We start from the raw sequence: 25,992 nt of genomic DNA, 5'->3' as shown, positions 1-25,992 counted from the left end.
AAAAGCACGGGACTCACCCGCCTCACCACAGTCAGGCCCGGTGCGTTGCCTCGCGAACACGCCAAGCCAATCTTCCTGGCCACTAGCCACCGCCACTCACCTCATCACTCATCACTCGGTTACTTCTAAACTTCAAAATGGTAAGTACATTTTATAAAAATAATTTAAAATAAGGTCTCTTTATGAGAAATTTCTTTAATAGGATTTTCGTGGCTTCAAAATCTAATTTTCTGTAAAATGTTATTCAGTTACCGGCGTCTTTGATTCTCATCAACAATAACAATAACTTTCTTTTAATATTTTTGATACAACAAAATATTGGACTAGTGCATAAAAATAATTTGGTATGTTTTGTGAGTTGAGTTAAATCCTATGAACATTATATAAGTTAAAGGTATTAATGAGAATTAAAGTTATCTTTATTTCTAACTAAATGTACTTCATTAAAAAGATCTGTATCACATTATATTTCTTAGATATATTTTTAAATTCCTTTTTTTAATTATTAAATTAATATTATTTTATGCTAAAATGGCATTTGATACGAGTAGGTATTTAAATAAATAATGATTTATTGATTCACATTCGGTGTTACAATTAATTGCAAGGGCGCTTATTAGTGGGTACTTCTAAAATAACTTTCATTACTTAAATGTATAAGACAAAGTTCATGATAACTTTTATACAAAAATATATTTTGTTGTGGCCTGTGTTGCCTATCGTGAGTTTATAAAGGAACAAATTAATAAAGCTTAGCTGTAAAATAGAGCTCACGTACGAAATTGCAGCCTTCAATCCCGGCAACAAAAGGCTTTGAGGGTTTATCGGAGGAGATTACAATTTCCCGTGGAAACTGGCGATTGGTACGGAAATACGTTAATAAGCTTCGATGTTCAATCGGTTATTTTTGCTTCTTGAAACAAAATTAGTAACCCAATTGATTCTATGATGAACGTTATAAATCATTTAGTATTAGATTTATGTACCTAGATATAATTCTTAGTTTTTTTTCTATAGTGTTTTATCGATTGTAAGTAATTTTCGTTTAAATAGAAAAGTAATTCAAAACGTTGAATTAGGTATATAGTTTTATTAGTTTGCTTTTATACTCGTATATATACAAATGTAAATTTGATGAGCTTATTATTACTTTAAATCAGCACGGTCTAAAGTTGGGTTTAAATGGTATTTGATTAATATCTCATGCTTATAATAGGTTTTCTGTATATAAAAAGACGAGGGAAAAACATACTTATTATTCCAAGTTATTAATAAAATGCGTACATATATTACGCGTGCAATAATTTAAAGATAATATTTTTATATTTATTCATTTCTAATATTCTAATTGAGCGTATTAGTATACTGAATATATTATGTAATATAATAATTTACGTATATGTAAGCACCTACTTCAGAGAGCATACCGATGGTATAGTCATTAAAATATTTTAAAATAAACTGCTTTACAATTTTATTGATTGGTGCTATCGATCGAGCATAACGAAGGATGATTGATTTATGAGTCTTGGTATTATTTTTAGATCCTTTAAATAGCAGTTACATAATGAGAACATTGACGTTGTTAAACATTCTATTAAACTCAGTCATATAATAATATTCAATATAAAAATAAATTCAAATCAAAATATTTTATTCAAAGTTGATTGTTTACAGTAATTTTTAACGCAGTTTACCAAGGTATAATCACTCTTTATTGTTTAAAAATAATAATTATACCCCAGTAGTTCATCAAAGTTTAACGCAAAAACGCGTGTATTTAACCTTGATCCGCAGAGTTGTTAACTAACCTGTAATATACATGGGATACCATTACGCGGCTGGTTATAAAAATATTTCCTTGCCTACGAGATGGTTATTCGTCACGCTCGACGACTCCTCTATTTACTTTGCTATAAAAACTACGGCCCATGGCAATAGCGATCTAATAGTCCATCAGAATAATCCCGCCGCTATCAAATGTCTGCAAATGTGTACCGTAGTCACTTCCGACGCCCATGGGATACTGTTTCAATATCGTTTTTCTCAGAAATGCCTATCGCGTTCCCGTGGGTAACTGAAACAATTTAATATACCGATGACTCTAATAATAAGACACGTCTTTCAATTGTTTTAGTTACAGATAATTTTACCTGTCTTCTACTTTTATAAATATACCTTAAATTCTGTTATGACAATCATAAGAGTATCTTTCATAACAGCTCAATTTAATGAACGGTAGCCACGCCCATCTGCTACGAAAGGGCAGAACCCCTTTCGTTTGTTCGAGTTCGGCCATAGGATGGTTATTTGTTACAGTGTAAATTACTCATTATTGATTAAATTCTTTAATAATCAAGATAAAAAACGTAATAGTAATATACTTAAGATATTAATAATAGTATGTATTAAAAATTATTATGCCCTATTTTTACTAATGAGCAGCGTGAAATACCCAACCCCAATTCTCCAGTGGTGAGACTTTAGAAGTGTCTGAGATGGTTAAACATACTCTGTACATGTTGTTTATAATAGCACAATGTAAGATTTTTTTACTTTGAACACAAAGGGTGTTTTAACAGCCCTTTAAACTTGGAACTTGTTATTATATCAAAGGCTTTTCAATTCACACCTCGCCATTATTCTTGCTCTATTAGGTATTAGCTCCCTTAAGTAATTACCTAAAAAGCTTTTAAGATCAGACTTGCAATAATTGAATGTAGTTTCATATATTAAAAGCATATAACAAATAGGACAACGCGTAACACTAAACAATCCCTTTTAACTGATCTTATTATTGTCATTTACTTATTATTGTCCCACTGGGTCTCAGAATATAAAGTATCTTTTGAGAATGAAAAGGGTTTAAGACATATTGGTAGATTGGACACTTGTATATGAAAAGATAATTATTTCTTCACATGTGTCACAGGTGTCCCTTAAGTTGTAAAAAATTGTTGTAACCTCGTATAGGTCATAACTAAGGCCTATCAGAATATTGTCTTTATTTTATTAAGAACACTCATGGGTTTCAAGTTTTTTACACTCAACTCTTTTCATTTTAGTTAATAGGTATATACTTTCGCAAGTTATTGAGAGCTTTTTCTAACAATTTTATCTCGTGCAATGATTTTAAATGACTCTTCATTGAGACTCCACTAGCTCTCGCCTGACCCTGCCAAGAGCGAGCTAGTTTTTGCGACAACCTATTACTTTAAATACTAGTTTTTACCCCCGACTCCGGTTGCTGTAATGGCGTCGGCAATGGCTGATTATTGTCATTAAATAGTGCTAAGGGAATATTATGGCGGATTTCACACCACAAGAAGTGAATGAGATGGGGTTGCTGCGCTGGTAGTCTTTAGATACGTGAGAAATTATTGCGCAAAGAAGAAATGATTTACTTTAATCTTCAAAATACATATTTTTTGAGTACATGTTTTAATATGGGTATAAACTCGGGCTACGTCTGACAAAATTATGCAAAGTACATAAAAAGTAGTATTTGGAAAAAGTGTGCTTTTAAAATAGAGTAAATCTAAAAACTTATGCACGATAGTAGTTGAGTATGAAAAAGGCAACATAAGCCGTACGCTGGTTTAAGAAATGACGTAAATGACTCGAGAAGGTATCCCAAATTCCCAATTAATACAAATATCTACCGAAATTTCTAATCAGAAAGTTACCCTCCCTACTCCTATTCCTCCCTCCAGCGCTTACAAAGAGGTCTATTGAACGCCAATGTATGCTGCCTTACAAAGGATCTACAAGTGTTTTTAATTTTGCATTTGCGCCGCACAATAGCGCTGCATGCATTGTCCGCATGCATGTCGTGCATGCATTGTTCCCGCACGGGAGAGTGCTGCTTAATTATTTATTATTATTCCACGATACCTGCATCGATATTACATGCTGGCTGATACATAGAATGTGCGTATGGTTGTCGTGTGAAATACCAAGTACTGTTTAAATGTAAAATTAATGTGGCCACTTCGTTCTTGCTCAAAAATTGTTCCGTAATCAATTACTGATTAAGAAAAAAAATAGTCATAAAATTAATCTAGTCATCACTTACGGTTTGCCACGCACGTGGTTCCGTATTCGATTCCCGGTTATGCAGATTAAATAATGAACTATCTCATGGTTAGAAATCTTTTCTGGGTCAGAATACCTATTTGGGTCTTTACTTGTATTTGTGTGTGTTTATCGCAACCACAACATATATAAAACCATTATGGGCTTTTTAATGTTGGCAGGCTTATTACCCGACTGCCAAGGAAGGGTTATGTTTTTCGCGCGTATCTTGTATGTTTGTCTTTCTTTATTTGATCCGATCTAACAAACGGCTGGATGAATTTCAACAGTTAAGGTGTCATTATATTTGTTTCAATGACCCGAGTGTCCTTAGATAGGTGTTAGTAAAAAAAAATCAAAATGGCGGATTTTAGGCGCGAAATAGGAACACATTTAAAAAAAAAAGTTAACCGAACCTATCGAGTAGGGTATCAAATGAAAGGAAATTAAACGCAGATTATAAAAACATATTTGTATATATATAAAACAGCAAGGTGACTGTCTGACTGACTAACTAAATGACTTTTTCATTTTTCAGAAATCAACGTACAGCCTAAACAAAGGACCTTACAGTTCTGAAATTTTGCACATAGGTTCTCTATACAGCGTGAATAAGTACTAAGAAAGGCCTTTTGGAAATTCTACCCTTAAGAGGGTAAAATAGGGGAAAACAGTTTTTTTGAAATTCTTTAATTTTGAAGCAACTACTATAAAATTTTATATTTGGCTTTCTATATAAGAACAAGGACGCACTAATTTATCCCCCTCCGAAAAATCAACCCCGTAGAGGGTAAAATAAGGCTTAAAAGTTCATTTGAACAATCGTCAATTTTGAAGCAAAAACTGAAATTATGTATCAGGCTTGTTAGATAAAAATAATAAAATTCTACATCTAACGAGGTAAAATAATGACGGAAACTTTGATTTAATGAAGTTATATATTTTATAAAACGTTCAAATTCAAATTCAAATTCAAATGGATTTTTTCGCGAAATAGTAACACGTTTTAAAAAAAGTTAACCAAACCTATCGAGTAGGGTGTCAAAATAACGGAAATTAAGAGGAGATTACACATACATTATATATCTTATATATAAAATTACCGTACTCCTCCGAAACGACTTCACCGATTTTCACCTAATTTTATATACATATTCAGTAGGTCTGAGAATCGGCCACTATCTATTTTTTTTACCCCTAAGTGATAAGGGTTGTTCACCCTTAACATTGTTTTATTTTTATGGCAACACAACGTTTGCCGGGTCAGCTAGTACATATATACTCGTATATACACATCGAGATGACTGTCTGACTAAATGAGTGAGTTCCTGTGCCAGAGATCAACGCAAAGAAAAACCGCTGAACTTAAGCGTGCTGGAATTTTACACATAGGTTCTTTATGTAGCGTAAATGAGCACTACGAGGATAAAATAGGATAATATTTTTTGAACATCTTTTGTTTTTGAAGCAGACACCTACTATGAAACTTTGTATTTGGTTTTCTGGATAAAAATAATGAAATGCCTATTTCACTGCTTTTGGAAATTCTACTTCAACCTTTTTGGTGCAGTCGGGTTTTTGATTTTTTAAATTAATTACTTGTTTTATTCCATGTAAATGTCAGCATCAAATAAGATTGAGTCAATAACCTTACAATAATAATTCATAGCGATCGGTATAAAGCTCACGTATGCGCTTTATTCCATATATTTCTGTAATGCTAATCACATTGGAACGATTCACAGAAAGAGAATTCCCTATCGGGATTTACCCGATAGAGAATGAAAGCTTACATGTATTTTCAAATATCCTGTCTTATTTCCAAATATATTAGGAACTTCGATATAAGTTTTATCCTTCTAGACCGTTATAACTACTTAATTAAATATTATAACTCTTGGAACATTCAAAAAAATCTTTACGATACGTATTCAAAGTACGCTAAGACCTTATGTTGTAAGTCTCAGATTGTCTCTATTAAAGCGAAGCTCAAAGCTTACATGCATGTAAATAACACAGAGAGCTTTTTTCGCATCCCCTATCTAGGCGAGTAGATAATTTGCGAAGAACTAGGTGATGTTTCTTGCCAAGATATACTACACTTAGCCTAGAAGCATAGACTTTGTGATTCGTAGAAGACTTCAAAATGTTTTCTGACCGGATTTTTGCTTTGTGCTCTGTCTAGCTATAGCAGGGGATCGTAACATACGCAGACGAATAAATATGCCACTGTAACAAAAAATATGTCGACTCATCCAGCAGAATGTAATGTATCTTTTTTATTGTTAGTATAGTAAGCATATAATAAGTGGTGTTATGTAGTAAATGTAGTTTTACGAGGAACTTACCGTATATTGTGTTGAATATCGTGTGGAGATATTAGGTATGGCATTTCATACATTTTCACGATACAAGAGATACTTTATCTTTAATCGAAGTAAAATCATATTGATGTAATGATATTGTTAAGCATTCGGTTAAACATTGTTTAATATGAATTTAAATTGTAATTGGAAGCCCTAAAGTTTCGCATGTTTGTTCCGCGTATAAATTCGTGTTAAATTAAACTATCCGAAACTTTGCTTAATGTGTTTTTAATCATAATTTAACGATTACACAAAATACTGAAACTATCGTAAAAATAATAGAGCAACAGCACACCACGAGCGATGCTAGCAATTAGCCGCGATCGCATTAAGCAAGTTTTCCAATTAAAGTTTTCTTGCTAACATCAATTTTCTGTAATGGATTTTGTTTGAACTCGCATTTCGCGTGCTATGGATCAAAATACCAATTAAATTAATACCAATATGACAGTTATATAAAGTAAAACGGAATACCTATGGACTTGGAAAAAAATATTTTGGATAGACATTTAATTTATTAGTTCTGTCAATGATTAAAAATCTACGTAACTACTTATTGTTTTTATATTTTTTACATTTTTAAAGTTGAATAGGTATCAATACATCATACGAAAAAAGTTTCCCTGTTGTTGTGCTGTAAAGCGATAAATCTTTTAAACTTGAATACGCTTTTTAGAGTAAAGCTAAAGAGGACAATATTATTTTAATATTCCTTATTTTACGCCTAACAGTGATTGCATCAGAGATTCGAATGGGGGGATAACAACATCTGCCTTATTTCACTGACATTATTTATCAATTGCACGGACAGTGACCTCTCGCCACTCGAGGCGACATGCCACGTTGAAATTAACTTGATAACTGTCACTTATCGCATACAATTTGATGTCCGATAGCGCTATGAAAGCAATTAGGACATAGTTATATTAATACCAAAAATGCTTTTAAGTGGGTATAGTGGAGATAATCTCTGATATGAATTGCATATAGCGTACGGTCGATCTCGAGTTAATATTAATAATGACTTATTACATGCCTTTTTTAATTAGTTAAGGAGAAGGTTAGTTGTATAGAGCTTTCACAGTCGGCTAAAGCTTACTTACTTTAGAAGATTAGCTTTAAATAAAAGACATACGTAAAGCTACATAGTTTCTTTTAAAAAACTAAACTTGGCATTATTTTTAAAATTCTAAAGCTGTAAATAGAAAATCATAAAGCCAGTATTATCTCATGATTACTTCAATCTCATTCAAGAGTAATTGGAAAGTTCAATTCGATCTTGTGCATGTTAAAGTGGAACGGCTAAATTACTGTAACGGTCGGTCATTGTTGGTGCGTTCCGGCTGACAATGAAGCTCTGTGGAGAAACACACAGTAGAACTTAAAGCTCCAGCTGAGCTGAACCAAGGGTGACGCTGGGGATGCTTATAGGAGCAACACGACTATCTGCATAAAAACGGTCAAGTTTGTTCCTTTTTATTTTTAAAATTTCAACTTGAATATCGGGTTATTTTGTGTTAATCTTTAAATTAAGGATGCATCAATTCAAGGATCACGATAAATGAAATGTAAACTTAGAAACGAATTACGTTTGCATACTGTAACGGTTAATAAAACATTTAGATTATATTATAGGTAATCAGAATTCAGTTTATTATTAAGTATATTTGTAGTAGTAGTAGGTATATCTATGGAGATGACGGATGAGTTTCTTATTACTCCCGACAACGAGGTTGGAAAGCTTTTGTTTAAGTACGTCTTGCAGCGCCATTCAAACCAAAAGAGAGGAACGCTCGCTAAAATAGAAATATGAACGTTGTTGTAACCGTCTCAGGTTTACAACAACAAAGCTTTCTTTAGCTTTTTGATCTTGTCTTATCCTCCTTCAGCAGCAATTCCAAAGTAGATCAGTGCCGTTATTCACTAACATCGTGATTATCCCCGTTAAATTGATCGCCGGAAAATTTTCTCCGCAGAAATAATATTGTGGAACGGATTACAACACGATCGTATTATGACCCAGTAGCTTTAAATCGAAGTAAATATTTATTTATTTCGCTTCCTTATACCTTTCACTAGTTTGTGACTCACCGTGCATCATTTATGCGATAATAAAGATTCATACGCTTCGTATTGAGTTATAGCTGTTTTATATCTCGTTTTGCGTGATACGAGAATGTTTATCGTTACGTACTAATATGCAATATTTACCTTCACATTGAGTAACTAATTTCTGATAAATACTACAATTTTGAGACTTTTATTTCGACTTTGGTAAATAATAGATATCAGACCGTCCAACATAAGATGACCTAGAATCAGGTTTTCATAAAAACTACACACTGCAAAAGATAAATATACAGATACATATTTTAAATCCATAATCTATTATTAAATTTCTTTTTGTTGAGTATCTAACTTCATTTTTATATACTATATTTCTTTTTAATCTTCTATATAATAAATTGCTACGAAAGAAGCTACGAGAATTTGTTTGAAGTATGTGACTATTAGAACATATTTTCAAAGGCTAGTTCACTTCACTTAATTATATTTTATTATAAGTACCGAATTACGGTGTACATCAACTAAAACCTATAACACGCAGTCATTATGTCATTATGGTCACGCATAAAGTGGCTACGCCTTTAGTTTTTATTTCATCATATTATCATGCAATCCGAATATTTGATAATTAAATGTAGATATTGAAGTAACTGTTTACATAAAATTATTAATTATATATTAGGAAATTCGTGAGAATGTCTGTCATTTTTATTTCTTATTATGTGTCTCTTTTTCTATGTTATAAAAGTGTCAATTTACTATCATTTATTATGAATTCCAATAATATTGCAAAAATTCTCAGATAACAAAAACAGAAGCTTCTTACTTTTAGTTCATACACAATTTGCAGGAGCGATACAGATAATAAATATTTCACAGACCATTAAATCCGCATAAGAGACAAAGACAAACTGACAGCAATTTAGTATCACAATGGGTATTGTTATCCTGTAGACATCTATTCCTGCTCGATAATACGGATTGGGAGTTCATAACTTTTGGACGAATCATGTTATTGGTTGAAGCCCATCAAAACATATTTAGTGCAATTTATTGATCAAAATCGTAAAATATATTATTTGGTTACATGTAAAACGTAGAACTATCTGAAAACATAACGGCAGTGGCCATATAAACAACACTGCCACTCATGGGGACCTGAATTAACGCTATAAAACTCCATAACATTAGATCCTTGCCTGAGTTGGGCTACAGATGCTTTACTAACCTGGGACTAAGTTGGAATGTCTCCTTTACCACAAACCTGAATAAACTTAAGTGTGGCGCTGCTGGTGCCTCTGGAGTCCACAAAAGGTTATATCTTCTACCCTAAAATGTAGCCTTATATCAGTAGTTCACGTTCTATACATCTAATCTAACCTATCAGATATTTTGTCACTAATTAATAGCTTAATCAGTCACCTTTATTAAATTACTTCAATATACAATACCTATTGTTTCTTAGCAATATATCATCAGTAGATAATACAGCGTATAAGTCGATATACGGGTGAATCATGTAATTGGTCCGATAAGCCAGTCTGCCCACGCCTTATTGTTCTTTTATTGAGGCTTATTATAAGCACACGCTTAGCAACTTACACGGTAACATGTTTGTATTGTTCGGTTAATTGATGTTAAGTTATCTTGCGTATCTTTACTTTGTACTGAAATTATTGTTAAAGCCTAGCTTAAATACGATTTTGGATTGTAGATAAATACGTTTTCAGTGGTACGTAATGTGGAGTTGTGTGAGATGTGTGGCCATCAAATTTGTATGGTATTTAGGAATTTATCTTTCTACATATATATATTTACAAAATAATCGATAGTTGTATATCAAGAACAACTTAACGACGATTGTAGATAAATACGTTTTCAGTGGTACGTAATGTGGAGTTGTGTGAGATGTGTGGCCATCAAATTTGTATGGTATTTAGGAATTTATCTTTCTACATATATATATTTACAAAATAATCGATAGTTGTATATCAAGAACAACTTAACGACAAAAAACAGATTATAGTAATATGTGTTGATTGTTTTTTAAATATAATTTTCATTGCAAGGACAAATATTTATTTATTTATTCATTTAATTTATATAAACCATAAACTAAAAGTCCTATCTACCAACCATCCTAAAGACTACAAAAGTTATCCTCGGTCGCTACCTTGCCAGTTAAATAACTTATAATTTCCGCGAACTCCGTGCATTACGTAATTGCAGAATTAGCAAAATTACAAAAACTAGGGCGCATACTGCGTGCCGCTACAGTTACGGGGTGTGTTTTGCGTACATTGTACAGTGCGGCAGGGGAGGCACTGCGTCCCTACAACTATAATTACAGGTAAAACTAGATAATTTATTAAACAATATTGTTAGAAACGAAGCGTAAAGTTGCCTTTTAAATAGTCATCCTAAATAATTATATATATCGTCATCATCGACCCATTACTGTCCCACTGCTGTGCACGGGCCTCCTCTCATAATGAGAAGGATTGGACTATAGTTCACCGCGCTAGCCATGTGCATTGTGCATATTGGTAGACTTCACATACGAGTACATTTGAGATTATTTTTATAAATCTTTTAGGTATGCAGGTTTCCTCACGATGTTTTCCTTCACCGTTTAGCAAGTGATCATCAATTTCTAAAACGCAGATAACTCTGAAAAGTCAGATGTGCATGCCTGAGATTTGAACCTCGGACCGCTCGATCGAGAGGCTGAGTTTCTTAACCACTCGGGTATCACTGTTTACATATATCGTATTATATGGTTTTCATTGACACAGATAAATAAAATTTTATTGTAAGTCTATGTCACTTTCAAGTAAAATTTACGTTGTATGTAGTCTTCGATCACTAGTTCTTATTAGTGATCGAAGTCTGTAGTCGAGAAATATTTAAAAAATGATTTTACACATGCTGATAAATAGGTACCTATTATACAGAGTGTATAAACCGTAGTACTATATTCATTGCTGTAAGGAAAATATTTTAAATACTATTTCTTTTGATTTCCGCCAAACAAGATAAGTACAATGATATAGTTTAATAAGGGTGTAAGAAATTTTAGATCATTACAAAAATGGAGAATCCAATGTTTTATCAACATATCGCATTACATTTATATAAGCATCTTATTTAATTAAGTAGAACGAGTCTTTAAAGGGATTGTTTTATTATGAACCGTATAAGCTACAGTATTGGTTCTTATAAGGAGTTGTTATATTTTATTTAAGAGTAGCCAGTAGTTCGCGGTACTGATTGCACAAAAACAAGACTCTGTACAATGAATAATGCAGATGAAATGAACACATCTGTGTCTAAAAGCTTAGGTATAAAGTTCATACGATTCGTGAACTGTACATAGAGTCAATGGATTTATTTTTTTCGTTTATTATTTTAGTTTTCTGGCCAAAGGTCTATGTTTGATGGTGTCCTATTGCACATAGAGTCGTAGAGTCGAAAAGAAATTAATTAATTCGATAATGATTTGGTCTATAAAATCTTATGTTAATATTCGGATGCAGATAATATAGGCAGCAGTAACTGAAACCGTATTAGATGAGGTACATATTCTTTTGCGTTACATAACCCCTGAAACTTGAGAAAACATGTGACAGTAGGTACTCATTCCCGCCATCATATAAAACAAACATACATCCCATATCCAAAAAGTACAACATGTCACGAACGAAGGCTGAGTCAGCGAGGCGCGCCAGTGACGTCACCCGGCGACCCCTGAAATATGAGACGAGACGATATTTGTAGCAAGTATAAGTATGTCTAGGACTGCTTAATCCGCAGTCGGCAAATATTTGCAGGGCGGATAGGGTTGCACATTGTTTGAAATATATTCTAGAGACATGCATATTATTAAGTTTTTTACTTATTTTATAGATGATGATAATATAGATTTGATTTTATACCGTAATAGCCATGTAAGCCGTTTCTTCTTTAAACTAACTTTAAACAAACAATATAAAGGCGTCGTCACAAGCGGTAATAACCACCTAGTTTGTATGCTACTTCACTCTTATAAAACAGAAGTCTCGTGATATCCAAGCAATATATTATTATTTTACTAATGGACAACCCTAAAGATTGCAGTCATTTTCAGGGTCCCTGCAGAGCTTTTACTAGTATTTTACAATCATAATGAACAACCTGATAATTCAATTTTTTTGAATGGGGCGATTCGGCAGGGTAATGACCGACCGAATATAATAACGACTCATTTCAGTAATAAAGTTAATTTTTCGAACTTGAATTGAAAAAGGGAGGTCTATTTAGACTTTACTTTTTAGACCTGTACCCTTAGTATGAGTTTTTATAAAAATGTCTGTTTTTGTGTTTGTTTATGTATTTACCCATACATTTCCAACTGTACTGAAAATTACTTTTGATCGCCTTCAATAAAAGCGACGTGTCTATTTATGTCAAGTAAGGCGCCCTTTATATTTGAATTTGGTGACAGGACAAAGACAAGGCACAAGTCTTTCATATCTTTAAAAAAATGCTGTAAATCCATTGATGTAATAAAAGTGATTATATTTATTTTCCTGTTTTACTAGAATCTGGATTTAAAGTTTGAACTCAATTCGCAATCGAATTCGCAATTCGAATATCGCTCAATTTCACGCAACCATATTCGTCTTCAGAACTTTGTCTGCTACAAATTGATACATGTATTTGAATCAATAACATGATCGTAAAGTATGTAGTTAATCAGCAGGATAATGCGATCAACTACTGTGCGGGCTTAGACATCACACTGACTCACAAAAACTTGCTCGCAACTAGACGGCGATAAGAAAATGTAATTATTTTCTTTTGAATTAAGATTAATTTTAGTGTTTTGTTTATTGAGTACATTATATACGTGGCTATATAACTTAAGTCCTAATTGTGCTGACTATTATATTTATAGAAAAGTACTTCGTAAAATTATTATGATTATTAATTTAATATAGAATTCGTAGAATAGTTATATACATATCTGGAATTCAAATAGAGCTTTTGGTAGGGTTCTTGTTGTTTAAAGTGTTTATTTATTAAATTACCCAGGCTTTCACCCTATACCAATAAATGACTCTGTAAAATCTATAAATCTTATTATTTCTGTACATGTATAGTATAATGTGTAACGATAACTTCAACTCTAGACTATTCACAAATTAATACACATAAAAATCATCACGAGTCACAAGCATTTTACGGTAGATAAAATACAAGTCAGTTAATTCAAATTATATCACCTAATTCAATTATCTTCAAAGTCCCGACAACACCTAAACCCAAAGTCACTTTCTGGGTAAAAACTAAGAAAATTTTATATAACCTAATTTTGTGACCTAACTGCTGCGTGGTAGGAAACCATTTGTCCGTCCACTAACTCGTCGTTGCCGGGGTTTTTTATTCCATTTTTTGCTAGAGTCGAGCCGTGGTGGAAATTAGTGGAGGTCAGCGACCGCCATGACTCTACCTTGCAATGTAATAATGGCCTTCGGATACAACCGCATCTACAATTATTATAATAGTTCTCGGAATCGTATAAACGAATTAACACTATTCTCATTGAACATCTTATTCTGTTTAATTTAAACATGTCATTGTGATTGTAGGTTCTATTGCATATGAAAGGTCTCGTTGCCTAGTTAATGAGTAACATCAGATAAAGACTATGTTTGAGCCATTTATACACTATAATTTTGCAGAGTACATTCCCACTATTATAATGCTAATTTTAATTATACGATCTTGTATTAATTTCGTAATTACTTAAGTGAAATATCAAAATAATAATGTTTAAAGTCTACGTGGTAATGAAAGATTTTCACAAATATAGTTTTAAGTAGGTATCTATGTCATTTAAATACATACATCATATCGTACAGCATTAAATTGTCCCTTAAACTCTAATTTCTCGTCACAAAAAAGCGAACATTAAAATTGATATAAACCAAAGATACGAATTGGTAGAACACACATCTAAAATATTATTCTATAATAACATTTCTAAGACAAAATCTGAAAATGAAAGACTTCCTTATTTCTGTACACCTATCTAGATATATTGTAAATAGGTCCGACATAATACTATATACTTAAGTACTAAAACTTTAGGAACCCCTCCTCACCCCAGGTTTCTGGACTTCCGGCGAGACTTAGAAGTGCTTTCGATTGCGCCAGTTCCGGTTTTTCGCGAACACCGTAATCTGATACTTCCCGTCGCTAAGTATGCTGTACTTGTTCCACCTAGCGATGCGCGATTGTTACTAAAACCAATCGAATTATTCGATTGTTATTGTGTTCGATTGTATTCGAATAACTATCGAAATTCTTCGATTGTATTCGAATAACTATCGAACAATCGAAATTGTTCGATTGTTGGTCGATTGTTCGATTGTTCGTCGATTGTTCGATTGTTCGATTGTTTGTCGATTGTTCGATAGTTCGATTGTTCGTCGATTGTTCGATTGTTCGATTGTTCGATAGTTCGATTGTTGGTCGATTGTTCGATTGTTCGTCGATTGTTCGATTGTTGGTCGATTGTTTAGTACACGCAAAACTAGTAACAGCGCAGTCAAGCGATACGCGATTGTTACGTAAAAATGGAACTATCGAAGCTATTTGGTTGTTGGTCAACTATTTAGTATACACAAAGCTACTAGCAGTGAGGAGCCCCTAATTTCTGTGTTTAAGAAATCTGAGTCAGTCTTATATATTTGGTGGGGGAAGCGCACGTGCGTCGTGCACCCTTCCGCTGCTTCGTTGCATTCCGTTATTTAATGGTGCGTCCACACCTTGCTTCTCGCACTGCTCACTGCGCCTCGTGGCCACACACTCTCACACCCTTCTCGCGTTGTTAACATTATTTTTCTTCAAATATATAGTATTTCACCGAGTAATTTTAATGTAACTATGAGTACATAATTTTTTGTGATAACTTTTATCTATAATATACGCTAAAAAGACATATCTTATATTTTCTGATAATCTTTTTCTATAATATGCGCCATGGAGACGTATATTATATTTTTCAGATGACCTTTTTGAAAACGTCATGAAACGAACTTAGGGGATGACTACGACATCTGGATTATCGATGATACTCCATAGTCCATAGTATTTGATACAAAATGGTTTATGGTATAATTATTTCTCAACAATATATAGTACAATTGACTAAAATGTAATACAATACTTTACATTTTCCAACCAGTGGCAAGTGACGATAACTTTGCAACACGACGCACCTGCACATTGTCCTGACCACACGCATGTGGCCGCGCGGTATAATTTGTATTCGGTCGTCGATTGTTATTCCAAGGTCGATTTTTATTCGTACGTCGATTGTTATTTCAAGGTCGATTTTTATTCGAACGTCGATTGTTATTCGTACGTCGATTGTTATTCGTACGTCGATTTTTATTCGAACGTCGATTGTTATTCGTACCTCGATTGTTATTCGTAGGTCGATTGTTATTCGTACGTCGATTGTTATTCGAACGTCGATTGTTATTCGAACGTCGATTGTTATTCGATTGTTTTTTTGTTACTACGAATAAATCGACAATCGATTGTTGATTCCGTCGATTGTCGATTTATTCGATTGTTTTTTTTTAGAACAATCGCCCATCGCTAGTTCCACCCCAAGGGAAATGTGTTCGATAAAGATTTCACTACGTATAGCGAACAAAATATAATCGATGTTTTCTTAGGCTTCAGATAATTACTTTGCAATTTATCCATAAATAACAGAAAAAATTATACTACGATTCCGACGTCTTTAAATAGCCGGGGAACAGACATGAACAATTCCGCCTAATTGAGGAGGTACTCTTTTATTAAAGTCTTCCGTATGAACATGTTATCTTCCTCAAATCTCAATCTTACTCAAAAAGATAATGTTATCCAAATAATGCCTATAGGTAGATGCTTAATTATGTCACCTGGCATAGCGATAAAGCATCACTGAGATGGCCTATCATTCAATAACATATAAACATAAAAACTTATCACCCCTTTTATTTTTAACTCAGAAACACGCCACACTTTAGCCTTATTAATTGAACGAATATTATACATAGTAAGACAAGCGCCTTATGGTCGACCGGATATTGTGGCGCTCAATATGGTTGTCACTGATACGATGGCAAGGGGTGATTAGCAAGGAAACCACTAATTGCGCTCACTAGCCCTTTTGTTAAGGGTTAAAGGAATAACATCTTTATTTTCATGATATACCGTAAATACTCCTTGACGTAAAAGAAGGTTTGAACTTACAGCGATGGTATGGTTTTTAGTATCTACTTGTTGTTAGTATCTAAATTGTAGGAAATCAGGAGGTAATAAATGATATTTGCCAATATACCTTGCTAATTACCTTTTTGCTTAATAGAAACGGCAAACACTAAAGAGTAACAACTACAGGAGGGCAAACAATATTCAAAACAGAGCACAGTAGCATTGTGGCATTATTTACAAGGGATAAATAGGTGTAATAAAAAATCTGATTAATCACTGATAACAAAAGATTTTTTTTCTCTTGTTTAAGTTGGATGAAAAATACGTACTGCTTCAACAAATATGTCACAGCGTTGAACTCCGTTGAAATAACAGGCTTAAATTATAAATGTATTATCGTTACCATAATTACCCTCAATTATGACTAATTCTTGTTATTTTCGGTAATGACAACAATTTTCTTACCTTGAATCCAATGTACCTACTACATTATTCATACATCATTTAAGATAGTCGTGTATCAATCACATTTTAGTATAATAAAATCTATTTTACAATATAGATAAGTTACATATAAATATTTCCTTAACTTGCTAGTTCGAGAAACACTTCATCATTGTTAGTGAATTGAAAAGACCTTTACAACAATCTTAGATTATACAAAAGAACCCAAACATAATAAATAGCCCTTCGAAACTCAATTACCAAACTGAAGAGGCCGTGAAATGATACCAAACTTAATCAAAGTCTAATAGACATAGTTTACGTGATGTTTAGAAATAAAAATAGAGATGGTACGATGTGGTACGGTGGTGGGAATGGTGGTCACATCAATCACAGTTATAGGGTGGGGTGGAGTGCCTTCAGGTCCTTTCAGATCCCGGTGTGCACTGTGCATGTTCCAATTACTGATTTACATGTTTACAGGTTTAAGGGAATATGAAATGTAGAGTTTAACGGATAGATACAATACAGTACTATATATTTATCTTTATTTATTTATTTCCATTTAAATCAGACATATTGACTATGTCCTGTATGTAAATTATTAGTACTTGAAAGCCTATGTTAGTAAATATGTACTACATAAAACAAATTGAACGAAAAGTAATTGAACAACAAGTAATAGTAGAGTTTTAGGGATACAATGAAATCATGAAATTCAGTTTGTGTAAAATAAATCGTCTTGATTGTATTATTAAAATTACCATTAGTTAGAAAAGAAATAAGAACCATACTAGTATTAGCACCGTCTTGTTTTAAACTGGATCAATTTAAAATTACAATTGTACTGCCCAATCGAACTAATTACGTTCATTTACAATCAAATTGGTGATATAAATTTTCCGTATACGGTAAGATGTAGGTTGTCGTATAAAAGGTTATTACTTCGATCGAAATTCGACTGACTCCCACAATACTCGTTAACTAGAGCAATTTAGCTGCCACGGAATTTACTATGACTTGAAGTATTGACATTGCTTTTTGGTGAAGCTTTTTTAACGAATGATTCACCTTGTTTGTTACGATTTAGTTACAGGAAAACTTTGCTGTAAATAAAAAATACGTTACTAGTAACTGGATTAGTAATAACAGACTAAAATAGAAGTGAGAAACTTTAAAGGAAACAACATTGTTGAACGCATTTTTGATGTATTCGTAACATGCAAACAACAATCCTGTTACTTTGATTTTAAGTTTTGAAGGTATCTAATAATAGTATCGAACTGTCATTCTATCTATATTATATTAATTAGCCTAAGTCATAAACGTCGTTTCATTAAAAAAGTGATTGAAATTTACCTATTCGCACTTGGCCATTATGGTCGACTAAACTCTTCTCTTTCTCAGAGGAAACCTGTACCAAGCATTGACGATAGTTGAGCAAGAATACAAAAAGCAGGACATGATTAAGAATCTATGAGACTTTTCAATATAATTAGTCATTAAATTCTATCCGGAATAGACCAAAAATACGATTTTCGAAGACTACTTTGAAACGTCACAAGTTCGCCGAACTCAAGCGAATCATGTCCATCTTCAGATCAAAACGCGGCAACACATGGTGCATCTTTATCTACATAATAAGCTCTGACATTGACTGACAGACACGCATAATTTTATACGAGAGTTACAAGAGGGGAAAAGTAATAAATAATCATCACCTATACTGATGATACTTTTATATTTCCAATGATATTTATTTCTAGTGTACAAGTAAATAAGATAGGAGGAAATTTACTAAAAAAATATTGATAATCGATTCGAGGTACAAAAAATATACGCAACAAATTTAAAGACCTTTATTTGGTGAAGTCGATTAATAAAACACTGCATGTGTGAACGGAGCTCGTTAGCTCGTCTGCAATTCGACACATGCTATAATCATACATTTTCTTCGCCAATTTAATCTGTGTACATTTTTATGGTGTTAGATACTTTAACAACTTTGCTAAAATAATCAGTTTCTCCTCCTTCAGGACGACAATAATATGAATTCTAGCCCTAACAGACCCGTTAATGTACTCCATAAGATTAGGTATTGATTTTTTATAAACAACCGAGTAGGTCGGTACGTGTTTAATCTAAATGTTGAAGCAAAAATAAATGACTAACATTAGCCTAGTTGTAAGCTATGACAAACGGATGGTCGTTAGTCGCTCCGCACTACTGGAGACCATTCATGTCACCAGTCAACCGTAATCTTAATCTGAACCAACCTTCTGTTCTGCTTCACGAGCTATAATTTTAAAAAGGGCACAGTTACTTACGATTGGTGTTACTGAACATTTACCGCTATTGTTCGTTATTGATTCATAACAGCGTTAGCTTATTCTCACTAGCGATTAAAATCCAAGAATAATAAATGAGTAGTAAGTTTAATAAGTAGCAAGTTTACTCGGCAGTAGGGCAGACAAATAATGATTGAACGAATTACATAATCAAAATAAGTAAAAACGTTTACTTCAATAGGCAATTTTCATTTGCCACATAGATATTCAAGTTTAATCGCAAAATGGGAGTGTATCCTGTCGAGGATATCCTCATCCTGCGTCAACGTCATCAATAATGTGCTCAGTTCCTCCAAGATAGCGGATCTAGGAAGGATGGAGCTATTTTAACACAATACTGAGAATGCTTGCGAGACCAGCCTCATCTATATTTAACTTGAGTATTGTGGAATAACACTTTTTATTTAATGCAAATTACTTTTGTCGTAAAAAGATGGAATCTATTTTAATGTGGTTGGTTTGTTTTTTTAATGATTTTTAATGACTTATAATATTGTGATGTAAATAATGCGAAAAGAAAAAAGAAAGATTTTTATTAATTCTCTTGACAAATGATAAATTTATATTTAGTTAAAATAAATATCAATATCCGACAAAGCATATTACTTAATTTGCGTTTTGAAAAATGCGTGTATTGTAATCGTAAAATGCTAATATTCCTATTATGCATCATAATGGCCGAGCAATCCAGGATTCCGATGACATGGCCACAAAACATCGAAGCTACAAAATCATACCCTATTTATTCCCCTGTTATTTAAATTATCTCCGTGTTTATTACCTTGAATTTATTTATTCTTCTTTCTCTTTTAAACAACTTTAGTTTACTAACAAAAAACTCATTTATCATTGTAATTGTTAACTTAGAGAATAGAGAAACTTAATAGATTGTTTTTTATTTAAACACCCCTAATAGCCCACCTAAGGGTTGCTGAACCAGATTTAATCGCTTTGTATTTTATTTATATAGGTTTTTAAACATCATTACCCCTAATCGTTGCTTCGAAAACCGTTTAAGCCGTGAAAGGCCTATTGTGTGTTTTTGGTATGATTTTTTCGGTATTTGGAATTTTCTATTAACAGTCAAAACTTTAACGTCATCCTAACAAGTTTTCTATAGTTTCATTATATTTGAATGACAGGCTTGTTAATTATTTATGATCATTAGATCAGAAAAAGATATGGGTATATGTCTCATCTCAGTTTAGATAGTTTAAGACACTACTCTTATCTACATATTTGTATCTTTAATCCTGGTAGAGTATAAAATAACCCGTTGTAGGTTTCTACTGTTAGACTCTGTTTTTTCCTAAACTAAGAGGAAGTCGTAAATATACCCCACTCTGCTCCAGTTTGGATTAGCTCAGCACAAAAGACTACTATACCAATATCTTTCCAGAGGGAATGCATCTCAGTCCACATCGGCCAAGCCGGCGTGCAGATCGGCAACGCGTGCTGGGAGCTGTACTGCCTGGAGCATGGCATCCAACCCGACGGCCAGATGCCCTCCGACAAGACCCTGGGCGGCGGCGACGACTCCTTCAACACCTTCTTCAGCGAGACCGGCGCCGGCAAGCACGTGCCCAGGGCTGTGTTCGTCGATCTTGAACCTACTGTTGTTGGTACGTTTTTCGAAATGCTTTTTTTTAAACTTACTGTTCATACCTTAATCTGTGTTACGAGATTAGCGCATGACGTCAATTTTAATCTTATATACATACTTAGGTTCAGGAAAAATTATGTTTCATAAGGAATACACTTTTTGTCATACGATTTAAAGCTACTCCCGGCGATGGTAAAGCTACTCCCTAATTTTAAAAAATATTTTGCTGTTATTACGCGAACTTTTAAGAAAATTCTAAGTATAAATATCTAATTATTATATTACATCACAACTATACAATTATAAGTCTTTTTTATGCTGATAATGATTTAAAAGCAAAACTAAAACATACAAAGTCCGTGACCTGCAGTATCCACTTATAAATACTTAGTGCAGCGCTACCACTTGATGTTTAAAAATAGTTGCTTTTACTTAGACCGCTTTTTAGGAATGAACTTCTTCCGTAGCACAAAAAACATAAATAAGTAACATACTTCCTTAAGTATATTTTTTTTGCATATGCGGAGGAATTTTGTTCATGTTTTACAAATGTCTTTAGGTCTGTCTGTCGGTTAAAAAAGTATTAGGTTATCAATTTGGCAGTTTTTGCGTTCTCAATTCTTATTTTTGCCAATTGTAAACTAATTATCATGGCTTTTTTATATTGTTCTGTACCACTCTGGGTGGTCTTATTGAAATTTAAAGAAAACTTTTTCCATAACTATCTATTCTTCCAATGCTATTCAATTTTTTTTATTTTGTTTTGATTACATTTTTTGTTAAAAACTTGTTTTGTCAGTTTTCATTGTTATTTAAAAAATGGTGTACAAGATGAATAACTTTGGTTTCCTAATTATGATAAGTCGCACGTCATGGTATCTCGGAACTAAGTAAAAGGCCTCATGTCATACGACTATAGTGACACATATAGAAACTAAGCCCCTACGGTATAAAACATAAATCATAATGTTGTACTTATTAAAATTTATTGTACGGTCTCCTCATTTCTTACTAAATAGTACGTAGACCTAAAAATTCACATAAATTTACGTTATTTCTTGCTAGTAATTTAACATCGTTTTAATTAATTTACTGCGGTTGCCACAGCCCATTTGGCTGCGTTCCAACGGCAATTCCTAACTAAAAATGTATAATTCCTATTACATATAAAATATAGTCGTAGTATTTACTGCATAAACTCTTTTGCCAGATTTATATCATCTAATTCAATTTATGTAACGCTCTGCGTGCAATGTACCACCTTGTAATAATTTAGAAGGCTTCTCTGATTTAATACGAAATGCGATCGGTATGTGACGCGACGTGAGACAAATAATAGTACATTACAATACGAGGACGAAAAATTTTTTTCTGACAAGTGTGAGTTTGCAGGCCGAGCCGCAGGCGAGGACTGCAATCACACGAGTCAGAAAAACATTTTTCGTCCGCGTGTTGTATAAAATTTTATATTACGGGGTCGGAAATGGGGGTTTTGCGCACGCGAAGCGTGCGTAAAACGTCCATTTACGCACGCCGTGATATAAACATTTTTAATCACTTATAGAAGCGTTCAATTAGATTAAAGCTTCGTCTTAAATTTGAAATAATATAGAGTATAATTGAAATATTACAGAGGTAGAATGTATTTTTGCTTACAACAAAAATATAATCTCGGCTTTTAGAAAAATGCTACTGCTACCTTATAAATTTAATGAAACTGCCTAATAATTCTTATATAAACTCTATGAAGCCGTTCTTCATAATAAAAATTACGATCATAATAAATATAAAATATTATTAGTAAACGTAAAAAGTAACTAAAATATTTTTTATCAGTTAGTTATACATATAAAAATAATTACAACCGTTTTATGGGTATCATTTCTCATTCTATTCTACCATTATGCGGCTTTCCGATATACACGTCGTACAAACCCATCAAATATTTCAGGTCAAGCGAGGCACATACCGGGGTGAACTTTTGTAAAGAAAAAAGTTGATGCATTAGCCAAGCCAACGACATGATTGTGTATTGTGTGGCGCGCCACAAAAACCTTACCGTATCGTATCTGTGCTCTAAACATAGACTATGTTCTATGCTATTCAGGAAAATGATGTAGGTAAATAAGGAAAGCTGTTCATTATGTTCATATTTAATCATTATTGTTATTGTTTTTCATATTGTCATTGTTATTCTTGAGTATTTCCGTGGTACGTAGATAATTAGCGATGAAAAAATTATAACAGAATTGAAAAGTAAATAGTAATAATATTACCTTTTTAACGTTTTATAATTATGTATGAAACAATTTGATAATATATATGCAAAAAGCTTTATGTTTACTACATACTTTATATGTCCATAAAATATATTTATGATAGATTTACAACGCTAAATTAAAGTTAAACCTCATTCGCCAATTTCATTTATGTATTTATCACTACACAAATAAACAAACGTATAAAATATTTTATTTTTTATGAGTTACCACGTGTACCAGTATAAACTTTGATACTTAACCTCGTCGGGGTATTGAACCGGCGTGCAACGCGCCCGTTATTACCGCCAACGGGTCATTACGTCTAGCCCGCGCCTAATAGCGCCGAATTATATCTATTGGTCATATTCTGTGTAACAAGTCTAACATTAGCCTAATATTAGGCTTATCAGATGCGCCATAAAAGTGTTCGTGAACTATGACGTCATATATTGCAGATTTTTAGTGATGTTAATGCGCAATATAAGTAAGTATCTCTTTTTGTTTCATATATTTCTTATTGGAAATAAATTACACACCAATAAATCACGTTTCTTGAGAAATAATGTACGTTTTTATGTTACTAATAAAAGAAGAAAATGGACATTCAGCCAATTTAATGTTATGTGCATGTTCTCTAGTGTGTACCATTAGTCGACATTACATCGCCAAATAGAGCAAAGTGCTTCTTGAAGTCGATCAATTGTGCCTCTATCCTTCTACATGGAACGTTTTATATTTAAATCTACGCTACAGTATTTAAATCAAACAACAGCATCTATGTACCAACTTACTATTTTTCATACATACTTTTAACAATATATCTAATATGAACGGATGTTTCAAACTAAATAAAATGTATGTATTTAAAAATCAAAATTACAAACATATGTTAGAAATTAGAAAAAAATACAAATACACATATGCCTATTGAACATGCAAAAAACAGAAGTCTGAATATGTGTATGTAAAATAAGTGTTCACGCTTGGACGATATTCACACCAATAATCTACATAGCACAGCTTTATATATCTATTCATTCGTACATCTTCGTTTTTATCTCACAGATTCTTTCTGGGAAAATAAAGGTGTGTTTATATCAATACAAATCTGTAAATTACTTAATATATATTTACGTAGCTTTTTATTATAGTTTGGATTCTCGTAAAATAGTTTTAATTTATAGATACACCTATCTGAGCACAGGATTTTGGAATGTGCTATAGCATTGTGAACCATGCTGTTCTAATACAAATGCAGTGTAATGTAAAAGAAACAATTAAACAGTATAACACTAATGCCTTGTAAAATATACAAAACAAATCATATACCTAACTGTAACACACAAATAATCAAAATGAGTTTTCTTAAAAAATGTTGTGTAGAAGTATAGTCCACGCCCAACTGCAAGTCCGCTCTGAAGTTGATGCAGGTGTAGTCATACAATTTGCTATATCACGCGATTAATTTCTATATTTAGAGTGGACTAGTAGTTTTACGCGGACTGTATAGGTATAATCCGTGTAAAACTGAGAGTCCGCTCTGTAAAAAGTAAATATTAGGATCATAGAAAGAGGATATTTAATAAATAATTACAAGTATGATCACACCCTAACCCGCTAACATAGCAAATCGAATTGCACCGAGCGATTTGCATACGAGCGTGGCGAGTGGCGAGCGAGCTCGGAGAAACCCGACACGTTGCGACGGTCACACGCCACCGGATGCGTGCCGTGCGTATCTGGTAAACGGTGTCGACACGGTCACTGCCCTTGTTTTATTGCTGACACCAATCTCCGATCCAGGATTGACAGGATTAGAAAAAGTATGACCCCTCGCGACATCTGATTCTCATGATCACTTAAACAAGATATCTTCGTTTGGTTTCATCTAGGCAAATACTAAATTACTAATCGTTTTAGTATATAATTAAGCAAACGCTTATTTTTAATAGGTATTTACGTTTAGTTTTTTTTATTATTAAAAGATACACAACAAATAAATTAAGAAAAATTACGTTTTCTACACTCACAGCTCGAAACCCCAAAACAGAAATCATAAATCGATATATAGATGTCTGCCTAGTTGGACATCACTCTTTTCTAGCAATTATAATAACATCCTTGATGTAAAATTTTTGAAAATAAGAACATTAAAAAACTTATCTTATAATAAAATACCCGTATATCATAGTTTATGAATATTTGAACTGAGTGCTTGGTGATAACCTGAGCAGGAAACCACAATGCACCTTGCAGTCTCGTGAACTATGTTTGCGGCTTTCCATTACATCAAGTGGCAGAAGCTAGCACTTCGCTAACAGGAAGCGACTACTACAGGCACAAGATATTTTCAATCTAATCAAATCACGATTCATCTCTGTTGAATGTTATTTAAACCTATAAGATAACTAAAAAATAATTGATATATTGATATATACACGTCAAAAGTATTTTTAGCCTGAAATATAGCCTTTTATTTCAACATTGATAAAGAAATAATTAGTTTCGAGAAACGAAAAATTCTTAGATTCCTTATCGCCAAAAAAGTTTATATCAAAATTGGTTTCAGAGTG

The 25,992-nt window shown here is 33.0% G+C and overlaps 1 protein-coding gene across 1 annotated transcript in view; it reads left to right on the top strand.

Moving 5' to 3' along the window:
• Tua2 (alpha-tubulin) overlaps positions 1-25,992 on the top strand; it is a 33,633-nt gene continuing 7,641 nt past the window's right edge. The window contains exons 1-2 of the mRNA XM_073083897.1: positions 1-140; positions 20,955-21,177. Coding sequence (XP_072939998.1) covers positions 138-140; positions 20,955-21,177 — 226 coding nt within the window. The 5' untranslated portion in view covers positions 1-137. The remainder of the gene's footprint in view (positions 141-20,954; positions 21,178-25,992) is intronic.

This window comes from Epargyreus clarus, unplaced genomic scaffold (genome assembly GCF_041222505.1).
Source record: "Epargyreus clarus isolate Ecla_fem2 unplaced genomic scaffold, WU_Ecla_fem_2.2 ptg000019l, whole genome shotgun sequence".
Taxonomy (NCBI): domain Eukaryota; kingdom Metazoa; phylum Arthropoda; class Insecta; order Lepidoptera; family Hesperiidae; genus Epargyreus; species Epargyreus clarus.
This window is presented reverse-complemented; position numbering and strand designations above follow the sequence as displayed.